The sequence below is a fragment of the Hermetia illucens genome, chromosome 1, assembly GCF_905115235.1.
Source record: "Hermetia illucens chromosome 1, iHerIll2.2.curated.20191125, whole genome shotgun sequence".
NCBI lineage: Eukaryota > Metazoa > Arthropoda > Insecta > Diptera > Stratiomyidae > Hermetia > Hermetia illucens.
In genome coordinates, this window is record NC_051849.1 from 173,525,305 (window position 1) to 173,544,855 (window position 19,551).

General features: G+C 42.0%; 1 protein-coding gene across 1 annotated transcript; it reads right to left on the reverse strand.

Annotated features, from left to right (window-relative positions):
• Positions 1–1,783: 1,783 nt before the first annotated feature.
• On the reverse strand, positions 1,784–14,727 carry LOC119646686 (probable cytochrome P450 6a14). Its single transcript, XM_038047248.1, has 2 exons — positions 14,409–14,727; positions 1,784–2,304 (listed from the first exon to the last, which is right to left on the reverse strand). The coding sequence occupies exons 1-2, from the start codon at positions 14,725–14,727 to the stop codon at positions 1,889–1,891; spliced, it is 735 nt and encodes a 244-aa protein (XP_037903176.1). The 3' UTR covers positions 1,784–1,888.
• Between the last annotated feature and the right edge of the window lie 4,824 nt (positions 14,728–19,551).

The following is a 19,551-nucleotide window of genomic DNA, read 5'->3' on the forward strand; positions in this document are numbered from 1 at the left end:
CGATACCCTAGCTGAGCCTTTCAGTCCCCACGAATTCTGTTTCATTTAAATACACTTCAACATTTTTGATAACACCCTACCAGGTTGTTCTTAATATGTGATAAATAAATCCAATTGCGGGTAAGTTTGAACTCCGCTATGTAGGGTCCCAAACCCGTTTGAGGGATATGGAAGGAAGTGGAGTAGTTGGGGTAAACTCGGACTAATAATTTTTACTATTGAAACGGGAGTTGTCCGGATAGCTCAGTGGTTAGAGCACTAGGCATCTCACTGATGTCAGTGGGATCTGTATCGTGAATGAGTACCTGAGTCAAATCAGGGTAATAATCTCGGGTGAGTGCAATGCTGACCACATTGCCTCCTAGAGGATACTGTAATTCTGTAGTGTACCGTTATGGTCTTGAATGAAGTGCTCTAACACACTTCAAGGCTTTGATCCAAAATGGATTGTTGCGTCAACGGTTATTATTATTTAAACAGTAAGTCAGGGTCCCGCTAAGGTACTAACCCGGCTGTGAATTGAACATTTGGAACACGCGCAAAGCGTTCGCTGATTGCCGAAAAAGGTGACTAGAAAGGATATATTATATGAAATATGCACATTTTGAAATTCGTTTATGGCTTAGAATCAGCTACAACCTTTTGCTTTCGACAAGAATTTATCTTTGGATTATGCAATGTGCTAACGTTACTAGAAGACGGTATCGAAGCTCTTCAGAATGCTCGCTTTTCCTGCTTCCTTTCCTCCTGCTTCGCCAGGACTTTCAACGATGGGCACTGGATATTCTGAGGTTTAGCGAGATAGGCTGGAGGGACTCTTGGTAACATTTTTCCTTTTGTGCGACTATGCTATTATATTCTAACAAGGGCCGGAAATAGATGCGCATTCGCTATGGCGCCGTCATACGCTAGTAACCTGGATAAGATTGATTGAATATTAACTTTGACAATCCGGTCCATGGTTAGGAACATCTCGAATGTGCAGTGTTGCGCAACACCCGGTACTTTCACAGCAACGTTCAATGCAGAGGAGAAGGAGGCTTTTAATGAGCAACCGAATGCAGCCGAGGGAAGACTTCCTAAAAGTGGCATTGCGGCTATGATGGTTGATTTGAATGTGAAGGTTGGCTCTGATAACAGTTTGGTCGTCCATATGATGGGAAATGAGGTCTTTATGCAGCTTCCATCGCCACATTGTTCGAGCGTAGAACCTGCTGAAAGATCAGTTGAGTTTCACCTGACCAGCAAGGTACATCTTATTTATGATGGTCGCTTGCGTATCGCGTCCGAATTTTTTCCCCGGGGTAAGGACCTTGTTGCTGCCGTGTCGACGGTCTATTTTGGCTTGAGAAAATCTGGAGGAACGAGTTGAGTCGGCATATAAGCCAGGTATCGGTAGATATATTGATTGAAGGACAAAAGTTTCCGTCGATAAATCAACCTTTTAGATCGGGTTTTTCTATGTAATTCAACTCACTGTACCAGAGTGGCCGATTAGTGGCTTGTTCTAGAAATGCGTGGCACAGAACAATAAAGGAGGATTGTAGGCTCCTAGGGGAGACTGACAAACATTTCAGTGAACCGGCAACTATTAAGCGTAGCCGTGGTGGACGCGCTGTATTCCATTTAAAGGATTTTGCCCTCCTTATCGCATAGCCGAAGCACCAGCTTGTATTGACTTCGTATGAGAATTAAGGGAAAGAGTAGTTGGAGAAGATCGACAATTGAAAAAAGTTGCAAGTTACAATCATCACTCTTCACCAATTCACAACCTCTGTTAGGAGAGTAATATTTTAATTATGTGTCAAAAATTTATCAACAAAAATATTTTATCAGAACACTGTTACTTGAAATTTTTGTTTTTCACAATGGTAAGTCCGGTAATATTTTACAATTTCTCAATATTTAAGTGCATCCCGCATACTGGTGCAAGTATGAAATTTTTCTTAGAGAAAACTAGTGGATTAGGTGATTTTGAGGATAGATGGAATCGATAGTTCTTAAGCAGCATTATCAGTGCAATCCGGGATTGCATTTTTCCAAAACGCAGTCCTGTGCAATTTCTTGGTCCATCACCGAAACTTAAGAATGAAACAGAATGTCGTAATTTAACATTTTCGGGTGAAAACCGATCGGGGTCGAATTTTTCGGGATCAGGATATATTTCGGGATCATGTTGAATTGAAAAACTTGGAATCTGAACTGCTGTTCCTTTTTCAATCGTAACATTGGTGCCATGTACATGATAGTCTTTAACACATTTACGGAGAACCACTGGTAGAATTGGATATTTACGGAGGGTTTCTGAAAGGAAAATAATAGAACATTAGAGTTGAATGAATATTTGCTAACTGAAGTTAAGTTATTGAATGAACTGCTGTTAATAATAGTTAACGGTGATTCTGAGAAAAGTGCGTGTGATTGACAGAGGGACAGGCAGGTTGTATTTTGTACAAAACCTTAAAACCCTCTGCATAATCTTTCCATTTATTGATAGGCAAAGTGAGATAGTGATGAGTACTCTCCCATTACGTCTCTGTGGTTTTGGGCCCTGGTAAGTCCAGTGGAAGTTAACCAAAATCCTATGTCAGACTGTTGTTGACACCTATCGTAAGGCATTCAGATTATCTGTGAACCGATTTCTAACTAGATGTTGATTGCGGTGCAGGAAAGGAAAAGGGAGTATTACACGGATTGTCGAAATTGACGAGAAAGATTACCTTTCAGAGTTCAGAAAAGGTTGCATAAAAGTCACCGTGATAGGTGGTTTGAATGCCAAGGTGCGCTCTAACAAAACCCTGCTCGGACACGTGATGGGTAGAACATCTGACCAGACCAATCGACGGGTGCGAAGGTTGAGGTGGTTGGGGGTTAATCTCTCGATTTCCTTACTTAGGGTTCGAGTTCCAATCGCCATGTATGTTTGCGTTCGCTGGTACAAGCTTATAACTTGCACAACATTGAGTGTGGTGATGATGATATTAGAACATAATCACGTGATGCAAATTAAGCCATCGACCACGTTCCTAAAGGAAATCATTACCGCAACTTTGAAGTTCTGTATCCCTTGTTGCATTAGAAATTCGTCGAGCGCACGTGACTGTCTAGTGGGTTGCAGACCAGTAGCGCTTGATAACTCGCAGCGACACAATGCCGGTCATCATCTGGGAGACTATTCGACTTAAGGTCATTGCAGAAACTGGATATGGATGCATAGGCTTTATGCGTTTGCAGGAACTCCGAGAATTTTATCTCAAATCAGTGATGAAATTGCATCTTGACTATATGATGATATGTTGCAACTGCTACTAAAATCACTTGTGAATTGTGGGGCTGTTGCGACTCTCATACATGGTCTGAAGATGTGCTTTCCGGTTGTTGGTCTGAGTAACCGAAGAGATCTCTCGTGAAATCGTGGGAGTGACTCACTAAAGCAGAACATTGCTAGGCTGAATCAAATCATCACTGGCAATGCAGCGGGTTTACCGGAACTATATTGTATGTAGTTGGTTGCGATGGTCTGACGGAAGTCACTCCAGACGTGTCCACAATCAGGAGGAATCAGTGGAGTTTTCCCAGGCCACTAAACAAATCCCAACAGAGCGTCCAGGTAGTACTGTTTGCGGTAACGGAAGCAAAAAAATGTTTGAATGGAATTTGGGGGTTACCCGTCCTTTAATTCACTCAGCGGATTACCGCTGAAGGCATCTGGCTTTTTTATTACCGAAGAGGAGGTTTCACCAGCCATAAATGAGAAGTGGAAGGGTTCTGGTTTGGATCGGGTCAAGAATTTTTGGTATGAAAAGTTTAAGAGTATACATGGTCGATTGGCATACAGCATAATGACTTAATATTTGTCGGCCTGAGAAATTTTCGCTTTCTTCACAGCGAGAATTACCTACCTTGTCCCTAAAAGGGACACAGTGCAGGATTTCGCAGACATAAAACCGAAATCTTGCTTACCAACTTTCTACAGGTTCATAACGTCCATTATGTCCAACAACCGAGGAGCAGACAAGCTGCCGAGTTTGATTAAGGCAACTCAGTATTGACGTGCTAGTTGTAAGACAGAGAACTAGTGGCCAAAAAAATTTCTTTTGTTACTATATTGAATATTGCAAGGCTTGTGACAGGATTCCGCACACCTGGCTAGTCGATGTTCTAGTTCTGCATCGCACTAAACCCAAACTAATAAAATTTTTGCGATGGTTATGGAGGAGAGGCATTCCACCTTGTCAGTGCTTTCATCTGACGGTGCCAACACATCAGAGCCTATCCGCATACGGAGAGGCGGCGGTTTCATTTAGTCCTTTCTGGTTCTGCACGGCACTGAATATGCTAGGGGGCATAGTTTTGCAATAACCTAACACTACGTGCTAAAGTGAGCAGACATTCTTGATATACTTAGATGACATCAAGTTGTATGCTTCTACTGTCGACCACTTTAGACGTCAGTTATGAATACTAAACGTGTACAGCCGTCGAATTCAAGCCATCTGCAAAGGTCATCATGAGCCGCATGCCGGACATAGCATTGGTGACCTCCACATCCAAGGCAAGACTGAGATAGACTTCTATAATAACTAGGAATTCTGCAAGGAACCTTTGGAAGGCGTCCAGAGGCGAATAGGGAATTCTATGTCCAAATTCATCACCCCTAGTCTGCCATGGAACGGATGAACTTATCTCATGATATGACAGGCAGGAACGTGGTTAGCATTGTAGCACAACATCACCGCTAAGTCGACTCGTTGCGCATTTATTTTCACAGTAAAGACGGAAAGATGGAAATATTTATGTATCCCATTCAGGGACCCGAGCTTATAGAAAACTCATAATGAAGATCATGTGGAGAATGACCAATGCAGAACGGACTATAACATCTTTCCTTAAACAGTTCGACTGCGCTCACTGTGTCATGGACCATAGTTAAATGGCTTTCGACTTGGAGAGAGAGACAAGTAGAGTTGGACTGAATATAAACATCAACAAAACCTAGGTTCTTAGTCTGACGGGTCATCGCACTCTTTCTATCTGTATTAATGCGCAGAGTATTGACGGCATCGATCAATTTGTGTATCTAGAAAACGTGGTTTTAGCTGACGGTGGCACCGAACTGCATGTTGCCCGATGCGCTAATTTCTTTTTCGTTGTCTTGTCTAAAATCTGGAAATACAGTTCTCTTAACACCAATATCAAGTTGAAATTTTTCTTTGCTGTTGTTGTTTCTGTGCTGTTATATGACGCATGCGAGTAGCACATGGAAAGTGAACTCCACTGTTACTCAAAAGCTCCGAGCGTTCATGAAACCTACTATCTCAAACAAAGTATTTGCTCGCGGCACAGGCCTGGCACTGTGATCGGAAGCCGAAAGTGGCAGTGGGTAGGTCACCCATTATGGAGGGGCAACAAGTGCATTGCTGGCTACGCCACATAGTGGAATCCATTCTCCCAAGATGGTCGGCAGGTGGGTCGTCTCAAGGACACTTTGCGTAGGACACTAGAGAAGGAGTGCAGGCGTTTCAGGTAATTGTGGGGGGAGCTGAAGAGTATTTCAGGCAATCTCGAACGATGATGGGTATGTGTGGTTGAAGCACTATACCCCAATAAGGGGTAGATGGCCACCATATATATATATATAAAGCTAAAACTTGTTCGATAATCCGCGACGCCGAAAAATTCTGCAAAATTCCAAGTAGAAAAGTGTGGATTGGAAAGGTCACTATTCGTTAACCTGTATTGTGGGATTAAACTCCGCGTTCTTTGTTGAAAGAGTTAAAGAGTGGGTACAAACGTCTTCATTACTGTCAAAGCATTTTCATACAATAAATTGTATGACATATCGCACAACACCTTGCTCGCTTGTTCATGCTCGACCGCGTTAAATGGCCTATAGATTTCTGTTAGTTAAGCATGAAATGTTTAAGTTCACAATCGAGACTACTCCATTGTGCGCCATTTGAAGCAGCAAAGGAATCAAAGGGAGATGCGAGATTTGTTTCCAAGATAAGATCTTATAAGGGAAATGATTTGTACGAACAAGAAGGAAACCGAGAGTTCAGTTTTGGAACGAAATTTTTTATGGACCTCTCACGCGTGCTCGATTTAAGCTCAGATTTCTGCTAACATCAGCTGCGGTTTTGAAAGAATGCATAGTGGATAATTTTTCGGTTATTGGGAAGATAAACTTCTTATTATTATTAACGAACAACAAAAAGAGTAAACTTCAATTGCTTATGCCCTCAGAAGGAGGAGAAACAACCTTAACCAATGCTTAAAAGTACTTAACAGTGGAAAGTTTAGGTCTGATTCGACTGTGTTCCAACATCCAGTCACGATAACAAATCCCGCTACCACCAGTGAGATTTGAACCGCGACCTTCCACTACGACAGCGGCTATCTGGACAGTACAGATACACGAGGAATGTTTTTCTTAAAGAAGAGGGAAAGGGTGACTGTATGTTGTACCTTTTCTAGGGCAAAACAATTAAAGTTACGGAAGGGTGGCCAGATTACAGAGCAGGACTCGAGCGTACTTCTCATGAGTGAGTTTAAGAAAGTTAAGGAGAGTTGAATGGATTCAAAATCAGAGGGGGAGTGAAGTGTAAAACCCGACAATTTTGCAGCTAGATTGGAAACATCAGTGCTTTTCGAAGCGGAGCTTGTTCTCGAAAGTAACTCACAGGTTTTGAGCGTCATCCTGACAAATGAGAGGACAATTTAGAAAGAAATATCTTCTGATTTACTGTGACCAAGGCAGGCCTACAAACTCGTATTTCGGACTTAAACGTGCATTCTTTCATACTTGAGATTATAGGATTGATCCGTTCTGCAAAGCCAAGATGTGTGCCAGCAATGGACATATATGCGAATTTTATGAATATGAAAAGCAGTGTCCTTTGTGATCGACGTATCAACGAACGTCTCAAATCTAAAATTTACCGCAATGTCGTCCGTCCAGTCGCTTTCTATGGTTCTGAGTGTTGGCCGACCATAAAAGACAATGAACGGCGTCTCGCGATATTGGAGACGAAGATGTTACGTTGGACTAGTGGCGTCACACGTTTAGATCACATCCGAAATGAGGATATCCGCGATCGTTATGGGGTTGCACTGATCGTGGAAAAGTTGCGAGGGAGGCGTCTTCGATGGTATGGTCACGCAATTCGTGCAAATGAGAATTCACTTGCCAAGATTGGTCTGAAAGGTCTAAAAGCCTCGAGATTGCACCCAGATCAGGCATTCGATAGAGCCAAATGGCGAAGCCGATCACGACGAGCCGACCCCGCTTGTGAACGGGACAAAGGCTGAAGAAAAAGAAGAAGAGATTTGAATCCCGGAATAGCAGCAGCACAAAGTGATTCGCAATTCTGTGAAGATCTTTGGGCAATACTGCGGAAGACGATTGTTTCAATAATCCGTATTGCAAAATTCAGCATCGGAATTATATGTCCAGTGCCAACGACATTGATTGTATAATACGCCAGAAAAAAATTCACATTAAAGGTTTTCTGTTTTTCTCCAAGTTCTCCCAAGACTTCCTTGGATCGATTTACAACTGCAAGTATTGTCAGCGGCACAGAGTTTATTTATATGAAAGTGAACCTTGGAGAAACCTTCACATGTATATTACGTCATCGTAATCCTATCCTAGTGCACTCCATAATCGGTAAAACGGTTGAAATTATGAATAAGACCACATTCAGTGAAGCCTAGATCACTGGCTACATCAGCTACGGTTACCAACATCGGCTGTTATTACAATTCAGTTGGCTGCGTTGCTTTAGGAAATCACTTCCCAGTCATGCGACTTGGAAAAATCATCCAAATCGCAGAAGTGTTCTGCTTTCTACAGCTCATCGTCAACTTATAAAGAAATTGTGAAATGTCATGCCAATTGGGAAATTTTTCTGATTTCTCAGAATCATCATAAATTATTATCATAAATTAATCTGATAAAAAAATATGAAATTTCATTCCTGCTTTTTAAAAGTCATCATGAACCAATATAAAATATAATAACAAAGAAATTTTGGAATGTCATCCCATGTGCCGCAGTGTATCCAACGGTTTTCATAATAGACGCTTTGGTATACGCTTTATCACACTTGCTTGATAAGATAATGAATACTGGGATTAGGCAGATTATACAAAAGTAACTAAAATAAAACGATATGTTTCAAAACTCCTTAACACCACATCTAGGAGTAGGACAGAAGTACTGTTCTGATGTTGTAGGATTGGGTGAGGTGAAACCTGCGAGCTTCAGACTCAAGTCCATGTTGAATACCTTAATATTATATTACCAAAGCTCAACAACTGCGCTATTTAGAAAGAATTCTAAATTGTCAAATGAAAACTTGCTAATGGACCATGCACATCGCTTGGAATGATTACTCTAAACTCCTTCTACTCTTACATGGCGATTACACTAGTACAAAAGAATGATTCTGAGACCGATCATAATAAACTTAATAGAAGGGCCAGAGATCAAGCTAAGGGTTGTTTTGTTGCTGACATCAGAAATATGATTGTGATATTCCTCCGGCATTATAAACACTCCATGGCAAAGTTACATAGGGCAACCCTGTTGTCACCATTTGGTTCCTCCTCAATAGTGGCATTAGGATCGGCTATTGTCACTAAGTTCTTCAATTTGCTCTGAAGGTCAAAGTTGTAAGGAATTACGCAGCCGAATGGAAAAATTTCAGCTCGTGCAAATGTAAAAACCTTTTTGTATGAAAGTCCAATTAGCATTGCTTCCTGAACTCGCTAGAAAGAAACTATTAACTTTATTTCGGCAGACATCACAGCGAAGAGAGAAGGGTTTTTAAAGTATTTGATCCATTTTGGTCCTCTCAAATTCTCCACCTTGCAACCAATATCAAAACTGAAATACTATTCGAGACCCTTCATTTGACACCCAACATGATTATATTCGTTGAAAAAATTTTTTGTACCCAACTTTTACGTACACCTCCCTCAAGTCCATCGTGACAATAAGTATAACCGGTATTGAGAAAAATGTTTGAGACAGACATATAGACAACCAAAGAAAGAGTCACCTGTGCGAAGTTGGTAGGCTCATCCCTTCGTGCAGATAATGCTCGGCGATGGCTATGAAAATGCATTTGTATGCATTTGGAGGTGTGCATGTAAAGGCACGTTTATGCGAAAGTAGATGGGAGAAGAACACTCATCCGTGGAAAAAATGATTATAGGAAGGACACCCAGAACAAGAAACGAATATGGAGGAAGAAAGGGGACTAAAACTTACAGCGCAAGGACTCGGAACCTTAGCATCGGCAGCATCAAATGGGGGAACAGTGTCCCTATACGAACGAATAGGGTTGTCTGAATTCGTAAAGGACAAATACAATGTGCACCAGCCCACCAAAAACATAGTCGGGACCATTCGTGTTTTGTACGGCAGTGCCAAGGACGATCAAAATGATTCGAAGAAAGCAGACATCACTTAGGCAACACAAGTGATGCCTCTTCTAAAGAGGAGTAGAGACAGATCTTTACAGGACGCGAAAGGGAAAAACGTCCTCTCACTGGAAAAGGAATGAAAAGGATAACCAAAATCGTGGAAACGACGTCACCGGCGTCAATGTACCCAAGGGAGGTACCTAAGGACCACCAGTGGTACGTAAGTGAAGAATATACACATAGTGACCGTCAGGCCATCATTTATGAGATCATACATCGTACAAGAATGAATTGGTTCGAAGACAGCTGAAAATTGGGCAGCCAATAAGTTTGAGGAGAAGATTTTCGAAAAAGGTTTCAGCGAAGGACAGCTCTCTCAGGAAACATAGACGATAAATCCTTGCAGATCGGAAAAAGTTATGGCGAACATGTGACGCTTCCATGCTAAGGTGTATTGTATCCCAGATTTGATTTTCAAACGTCTGGTGGAATTCTGAAGTCATGAAAGCGCGAAGGGCTGTTCCAAGGTTAGAAGACGCAGTCAACGAAAAATAAACCAATCTGGATACGAACAGCTGCATGAAGAATATAAACAGGCTCGGAAGAAATTACGTGTGACTGCCATAAAAATTAGGAATGAACACTTTAAGTGACTGTGTACGGAAGCTGATACAGCCCTTAAGATGGCCCTTTAAGACAATAATGCTGAAAGTAAAAGGCAAAGGATCTCCACTGATGAAATGATAACGAACTTTTTCCAGGAAATGTGAGCACCACTAACCTACCCACTATAAAGACTGACGGAGGGACTGCGCAAGGAACCGCTTGGCCAGTGAGGAGGAGGTCTTAAAAGCTGCTGACTAAAATAGTTGGGAATACCCCGCCTGGATTGAATAGCATCCTCAACAAAGCTCTCAAGATAGCAGTCAAGATGGCGCCAAATGTGTTTGCGGAGAAATTTACCGCATTTCCTGCGCAATGGAAGAAGCAGAAACTAATACCAATCCCCGAGCCAAAAAAACCTTTGGCTGAAGCACTGTCCTACAGGTCAATATGCTGTTTAAATAATACTGGCAAACTACTCCAACACGAGATAGAGTAAAGTATTTCAGTTTCTAATAAACTTAGTGGAATATTCTTGCCCACTTCTTAATCGATACTTTTGTGCTGTGTTCCACAAGAGCCCGTCCTATCCCCACTATTGTGTATTATTATACATAAGGGAATACTGACGCTAGATCTAGATCTACTGGTGTGGCTTCCATTGGTTTGGCGGACTGCCTTGGAGTGACTGCTGTTATGAGGGCAAGTGGGCAGAGTCCAGCCGGCTTAGATCTTCAGAGCCAGCCCGTAGCATTCATGAAGGAAAGTAGCTCTCCCACCCTACAGCTAAAAATCTCTCTGAGGTCCCCAAAGAATGGTTTACCAAGTGCCCGTAGCCTGACTCTAGCTAGAGATTCGCAATCAGAGAGGACGTGACTGAGGGTTTTCCCCTCTTCTCCATAGCATAGGCAAAGTGAATTGTAGGTATGCCTTGTCAGCATTTTCCGCTATAGGCCGTAAGGCTTAATTTCAAATAACATGTTAAGTGTTCAGGCATATAATACCGGAGTACTGATTGCAACGATGCTACCAAATATTGGTGGCCTAACGACTTTTAGGATAGTTAGTTAGATTCTATTATAAGCGGCTCTATTGTGGACAGATGCACTAAAAAATACAGCAAGTATGAGAAAGATTGGAGCTAAGTATCGTATAATTGCAATTCGAGCATTTTGCGCTTACTGAACAATATCCGATGAAGCAGCTTACATGATAGGAGGAATGACACCGCTTCGGTCTTTACGATCGAACGAATTTCATCGAGGAATCGGTAGGAAGGTGCAGAAAATATTTTATTTCAATGCCCAAGGTGCACAGCTCAGAAGGCTGCATTAGAAGTTATAATCGGGAAGTACTTATACCCCAAAAACATCATGCATTGTATGTTGAGGCCGAAAGTGATATGGATTAAAATTGAAAAGGTGATAGCAGCTATCCGTAAGAAGCTTAGCCAGCAAGAATGGACGATAGAAAAGCACGAACGTGAACACAGGATAAATTCTGATCCAGCGCCACGACCTAATAATATATGGGAGTTGCGTGAGGAGTGCGGAAGGAGATGGAAATTGTTTTAGTGGGTAAGAGTCCCAAATAACCATGTGGCAGGAGTTTTCCATCTTCTATTGACAAAAAAACAACAGATAGACAGTAAATCAATTTTAATAAGTATTTATTTTACACAAAACCTTAAAAGGAAAGGTTATAAAAACGTTCCAGGAGGCTAACCCAACAAAGTAAGAAGGAATATTCAAAGGAATTTGATTACAAATATATGAACACTCGAGAAAAGGTGCCTAAATCGGGGTCAAGGTCGGCCACTTACTCTAATTCTGGGTGTGATAACTATCTAAGGGTTCAGAGGCCGGAGAGGAGGGCTGCTTGTAACCTCGAGGAAAGTAAGTGAAACAACAATTTGTCTTCTGCACTAAAATTATGATTGCAGACCCACTTACGGGTCTAATAGCCCTTCCATTACTCCTACGGCACCAAGGAGGTTAAGTATCAGTGGAGCGATTTTGGATTTCTTTTTTTCTTCATCCAAACACAACTACTAAGGAAGGCGACAAATAGTCGCTGAAATACAAAAGTTAAAGGAAACAGTTTTGAATTTTTCATTTATAAGATCTGGTGACTTTTACCACAGTGGATTCATTGGATGCATACATCAAAAATAATGTCCATTTTGATGTATTAAAGCACCATCTGGTGATTGAGACTGAGCTTTGTTAACAGCAGGAAGCTGATGGGGCAAATACAAAGGCTCGGTTGCCGATCACAGCACTCATTTGAAGGTGCAACTGAAATATAGACTCGATACCATTGGCGCATGGAAAGGCAGCTAATAATACGTACATGCGTCCACCTGAAAATTCCTTGGCAAACATCCGGAGGCTCTGATGGCGGCCGATCATATGGTTTTCAGATTCGTCTTTGAAAAAACATACTCAGTCGTAATCACCAAATGAGAAGAATGGGGACTTAGTATTCTCTACCGACGGATCAGTTATGGAAGACGGACTGGGGGCAAGGGTGTTCTCGGCTAATCCGACTATGGAACTGGCCTCACCCCTCGGAAAACTGACGAACATATTCCAGGCGTTGGGGCCAGAACTAACCTTTGGTATATGGCCATCCATTGTAAACTGTCAACTGAAGGGTGAAATTGCAAGGATTCACTTTGGTGAGTGGTGAAATTTAAATTGATGGCGACAGGCAAAAGTCTTTGTGAGAGAACCCGTGGCCGCTAGAACAGCATTTTTGTTATCCCTTAAGAAGTAAGACATGAGAACCCTAGTAGGGCTTTCAATTAGACGATTTAAACTATTATCTGCAAAGAATGGGGGTGGTAGTTTCGGCTATGTGCAGCCAATGTGAGGGGGAGGAAGAGGCGGTCCCGCACTTCACATGCAGCTGCCCGACCTCCTCAGATCTCAAATGAAGACAACTCGGTAAGGTCTTCTTCAACGAAGATCTGCGCACCTCTGGAGAATGTTCTCAGATTCGCAAAACCTCCGAACGCCGTAGGCGAGAGGCCACTGAACGGGCGATTTACGGCTCTAACAAAGATTTCAGTGCGCGGAGCTGCAGCTCTCTCAATAAACTGAACTAACTAAACTATGGGTCAGTGCCTTTTATCTGTTTAAGCGAAGGGGATAATGAATACATAAAACTCTTGCCTAAACTCGTATCGTGAAATTGCTGAATTAATTCGTAATTTTCAAGTGTTGTGAATAAAAAGTTTTCACTGAAAGTAACACTTTTTTTCGCTTCGGACATCGAAACTTGCATATCTCACTTTGTTCATGAATTTTCATTTTGAACAAAATCAGTTTTGCTTCTTAGAAACAATTTCTTTTTGTACCGGTGAGATGTTGTTGAAAGGCCAAATTTTCGATTCGCAAATATCGACGTTAATACAAAGCAAGCAGCTTCTCGAGAGCAGCAATTATTTTCATTACTTGATGGCTGCAAGGCAAGTTGTCGCGAGCTATTCATTCTATAGGTTTAATTATAAGGTAATTTTGAATTTATATACAACTTCCTTTTTTCAAAACTCAATAAAAACTATTGTATGCATCGGAAAATATTTATTTATTTTTTATAATGTAGGTACATGTCTAAAATTTTTATCAAATTTGTAAGGTGACGTCCCCCATTCTCCATACATTGCGTAAACCAATTTCTGGCGTTTGTCATAACTCTTCATCGCTAAAAAAACAATAGCACCCTCAGGAACGACATCAAGAAGAAGCTCACACGCGTTCATCCGAGAATTGAAGTCACGTTCTGAAAGCTCCTGCACTATCGCCATCTTATAGGGATGCAAATGGAGATCATCACGAAGAATTCTTCTCACACAACGATCGGATAGTCCAAGGGCAGATGCGTGTTTGTGCGCAGAACGCCGTGGCGATCGCAACATTGACGCTCTCACTGCTTCAATGTTCTCAGGTGATCTAACGGGCCGAGGGACTCCAGTTCTTCCTTTTGTGGCACTTGCAGTTTGTCTGAATATAGTGACCCATGCAACAATTGATTTGCGGTCTGGGACGGGAGCCAACGGGGCTAAATTAAAGCGATTCCGAAATGCACGCTGTGTTGCAATAACCGAACATCCGCTTGAAAAGTAAACCTCAACGGCAAAGGCACGCTCCTCACTATTCCAACGCATGATGGCGACTGAACCGTTTCGGGACAAAACTTTACAGTATCCCCCCTTGAACGAGAACACTAGTGCTCCGCTATGACATCAACTAACTGAGTGACGCGCATTTTAAAAAAGGAAGTTATGCTGCCACACCCTGTACAAAGATATTTGAATACATACCCAAAATAGTTTGTTCCACATAATGCATTTCATTCATCGCCTCAACTTAATTCTCCCTTATATTTCTCCAACACGTGATTAATCTCCACTCTGCACTTCTCCTGTACGTCCTGGTTCTTAGCTAGTTCATAGAGGGCTAATGTCAAGGTTGACGATGAAGTTTCAAATCCACCAAGGAAAAATATGAAGGCTTGAACGGCCAATTCTTTAAAAGTTCGTTTCTCAATTATTTGCGATTCAATACTCTCATGATCATCTCCATCGATTTTCGCATGATTCTTCAGCTGAATCAAAAGATCCATAAAATCATTTCGCCGAATATTATTTTTTTCCCGATAATCTACTGTCTCCCGAACAATTCCCATAAAAAATTTGGTAAATTGGGAAATTAGTTTTTGCTTTATAAAACTCGTCTATCGCATCGCGTATGCCCGTTGAAAAGTGTATACTTCCATAAGGTATCCTGGGCTCTATATACGGTATACCACGGTCTTTTTTTTTTTTTGAAGTATAGATAAGTAGCAGGGATAAGAAATATTATTAGCCACAGAATAATTGTTAGAACTTCCATACTGACTAGAACTGTTTACACGAATGACGTTAATTTACTGAGTAAAAACACATTGCGATCTCCAATAAAAATGCGGAAAGTTTTTCACTGGTCATCTTGATAACAGCATACATAAGCTCATTGAAATAGCGTCAGATAACATGCGTAAGCTAATTACAGGAGTGCTCGCATTAGCGATTTAATTTTCAGTTCAAGAAAACTGTGGAGAACTTTAAGAAACCACTCTCTAACCATCCAGCAGCTCTGCTGCTGTTAGTGGTGCAATCTATTAAATCGATTCTGCAATCAGTATCTTATCTTATCATTGTGGGAACTAGTATCTTATTTGTATTCAGTATCGTTATTTCCGAAGGACATACTCTTTGGGGTATTGTTACCTACTCTTTCATGCAAGTAGTTGTATTGGGGAGTTTTTAATTATGGTACTGCTCTCCCCATTAAGACGATACGCTTTTGAAGTATAGCACAGGTAAACTTGGTGTCGGTTTGTAATTGGCGTCTACCCCAAGGCGCACTCTTTCCGGATTCGGTCTCTGACAGAATTGTGATTGCAAGATTCCTGTCCAGATTACACAATTATACAGTACTACGTATCAATGAAGATTTCCGACATAGGAGAAAGATGCGTTCTACGAGCAATTACACGCAGTTCAGGGGACCTTTCTAAGGGCGAGATTGCGATCGTGATAAGCGAACTGAATGCCAAGATGAAAACATCTTGCTCGGACATGCACTAGGCCGTAGTGGCCGTAATAATTATGCAGGAAGTTTTCGTCATTGGCATAGAGCTAGGCATAAGGTTAGTTGTACTTCAACTGATCGACTACTTCATGATCAGCAGTACATTTAGGAGTTGCCTTTTAGCTGTGCATAACAAGGTAGGTGGTGACGTCTGCCTTGAAAAGGACCACCATCTAATTGCCGATTACCTTCACTTGTGTGTTGGAGTGCTGCTATCCCTCTACTTTTATATCGATCGCTTATAATTTTACCTATCCCTCGACATAGAGAGAGCTATCTTGCTGCTCGGACGGCAGATAGTTAGAGTAACCTAACTGTGACTTCGCCCCGTCAAAAATACACTTTTTTCGGGTGCTACGGAGATTGTCGCTCACGTCCCGAAGAGGCGTCACAAGTTCTGGGTGACTACGGAATTATAGAAACAAAGCGGTGAACGGAAGAGATTGAAGGCTCTATTGATCGTTGGGAATGTTCGCAAGAGTGACGTGAAATCCCGTCAAGTTAAGAGTAGTTTGTGTGATTGTCTATTTCAGGTGCGGTAGAGGCAAAGCCTCTGGGCGCTCAGGCCCTAGTGGTCCATTGCACCCGATTCCCTCGTCTAACTGAATATTCCAAATACGTTAATGTATCGCACGATTTCATTCAGGTCCGGGTATATGCTAAAGCATCCGAAATTCCACATCCTTCTACACCACAATGACCAGGTACCCAGAGTAGTTTAACCGTATTAAATCTAAACCCAGAGTTCAATCGATTTCTATTCTATAAAAAGACTATTCAACGCCCTCAATGCAGCTGCATTATCATTACAGATTCCCATACGGTTGCTCTCAGAATCACATACATTTCAACTTGAAAGACGAGAGGTAGACTGCTGTTCCAGAACCCTATTCTATTTTTGAGCCTCCGATGTAAAAAACGTCAGTATATCCTGACACGCATTCTTCTGAGCCTTACTAGTTTTCTTTTCGTTCGAAGATAACTTCATATCTTCTATCAAAAGATGATGACCCGCGAATCAGAAGGCATTGAGAAAACTGAATTCAGTTCTCGCAATAACTTTCCAACTTTCCAAACTTTATGCCACCCCCCCCCCCCTCCCTAATCCATTGTTTCCCCACAGATCTAATCGAATTAATGTATGAGCTGCTCTCATTATGATGCCCTGGATAAACAAATCCAGGGGCTGCAAATTGAGTAATACATTTAGACATTCGCCGGATGTCGAAATCATGGCACCGGTAATACCTAGACACACAGTTTTTTGCAGTGGGGCTCGCTTACTGCGAAAACTATTTTTTTTACCTTAAGTCACTACACTACAGATTTATAAACGAACATCGGCCTAACGATAGCAATATATATCCAAATTGGTACCTGAGGACTAAGTCCCTATGTGGAGGCGAAGGTCCGCCTGTACATCCCATAAGCTGCGAGAGCTCGTTTCATCTATCCCTCTACATATTTATTCCAAAAAAGTTTCTTGTCTGTGATAACTCCCAAATATTTCGCTAATTCGGAAAATTGAAGGGTTATAACCCTCATCTCTGGAACGCAAAGATCATTCAGTTTCCTCCTGCTTGAAAATAATACCATTGTGGTTTTATTTGGATTTACTGAAAGTCCATGCCTGACGCACCAACTGTTAATCAAATCAACGGCTCATTGCGTATTTCTACACACCACTCCGAGACAGCCACGTCATCGGTATAAACTTGAGCGTGTATTGAAGTTCGCATAGTAGTGAGTCGACATACTCCACAGAAGTGGCGATAGCACAGCCTTTTGGGGTAGCCTTTCGTCGCTTCCGATGTTAGGTAGCGACCAGCACCTACTTCAGCACACAGCAATTCCTGCATTAGCATAGCATAGATGCTCTTGATGAAAGTTTCATCAACACTATGCTCTTTGGCGGCATCACGAAGCTTTCGGAAGGGTGAACAGTGAAACGTCTTCGTACTTCCAAGGGAGTCAGTATAGACTCAACTGTGGAGTTTGTGAAAATACCATCCGATTTTCTAAGAGAGTCCAACTTGGCCGACTTGTCCCTACTAAGGACTCTGCATCATCATCATCATCAACGGCGCAACAACCGGTATCCGGTCTAGGCCTGCCTTAATATGGAACTCCAGACATCCCGGTTTTGCGCCGAGGTCCACCAATTCAATATCCCTAAAAGCTGTCTGGCGTTCTAACCTACGCCATCGCTCCATCTTAAGCAGGGTCTGCCTTGTCTTCTTTTTCTACCATAGATAGGACTCTGTACAGCCTGAAAGTCTCTCTTTCACCTTCCAGTTCCTCAAAGCATGCTCTAAAGGAGTTTGGTTTTACGAGGCTCTTATATTCACGCTGGGGATTCCGGAAATTTGAACAGTCTTCATTTTTATTCGTTTTGCAAGCACGATTTCGAATTCATGTGGTTGATTTCCTGAGTCTTTGTAATTCTTGGTTCCACCATGAAACCGCGTTGGCCTCGGGAGATAAGAGAAGCGTCTTCAAAGCATTCTAAAAGTGTGCGATTCAAAGTTTCTAATTGATCTATCGCCAAGGGAGTTCTTAGTTCCCTAGGGGCAAGAAGATCCCTGAACTTTTTCTAATCCGTTTTCCTAGCATTCGGTCTGGAATAGCCAGACTAAATTCTAAGTAACAGTGACCTGAGAGTGAGAATTCATCTAACACTCGCCAGTCTCTAATCAACTCTAACAACTTTAAAGTGCAGATTGTTAAGTCAATTACTTCATTTTCTTTTGGCCCCACGAACGTAGGTGGACATCCTAGGTTCACAGTTATTAGACTAGCTGAAATGGTAAAATCAAACAGCTTCTTTCCTGTAGGATTGCATTTGCCACTGCCCCAACAATTATGCTGAGCGTCCATATCACAACCTATTAAGAGTTCAAAGCCACTTGAATCTGCATACACTCCCTTGTTTTTCCGTCGGCGAGGACACAAAGAAGAAGAGCTAACTATGACGTTTCTCTTCTTGCCATTAAGCTCGTAAGTTGGAACAGAATTGTCTCAGCTTGGTTTCCTTCAGCAATTTCACATCAGGGCACAGGTACTCGGACTTAAGGATTTTTCATCGAAGAAGATCCTAGTTCCCTTTACTGATCCAATAGTCAGGTTTTGTTAAAACGTACCTATGGCTCTTGGATCAGAAATACGTAAGAACAGTTCTGTAATTTTGTCAGCCTTGCTGCCAATAGATGTGAAGAAGCTTCGTTATGCTGTAGGTCAATTTGACTAATCTTTATGTTTGTAATCAAACATGAAAACCGCCGCTAACTGAAAAGTCTGTTGCGTTCAGTGTGGATGTCAATGGGGTTACCAGCTTGTCCTCACCTTCCGCTGAAAGTTCCGCTTTCTTAGGTCTGATTTCTCTGGATATTGCCACACTTGGTGGTGCAGCAACGCCCATGTCTCAAGAAACTTCGTCTGCTTTCGCATTGCCTTCCTTTGTCGTCGGATGGGAGCCCTTCCAGGTACACGGTATGTGGGATGTATGGATATGTTTCCACATACTGGAATTAGACTAGTCGCGTCCACATTGTTGCTTTCCTTTCTTCCGCTTTTCCTGGTAGAGGCGGAGGAGAAAGTTTTGATAGGCAGACCATATACCACGATCGTGAGGAGTGCCCTCCACCTTGCTTCTGAAGACTCTCAATTATCGTGTATGGAGACCATATCCCGGTAAAGACAAGCTTCGCATTCTATCTCTCGCAAATTTCCATGACGACTAGATCTTCCATAGTTTCCTGCTCCTCACGAGTGAGTACTTGCTCCGGAAACGTTTTTGAAAATATGGTCAATTGAATGGCCTTGACCGCACTAGTATAGCTAATGGCCGGCTTCCTAACTCCGATAATGCTGGCTTATG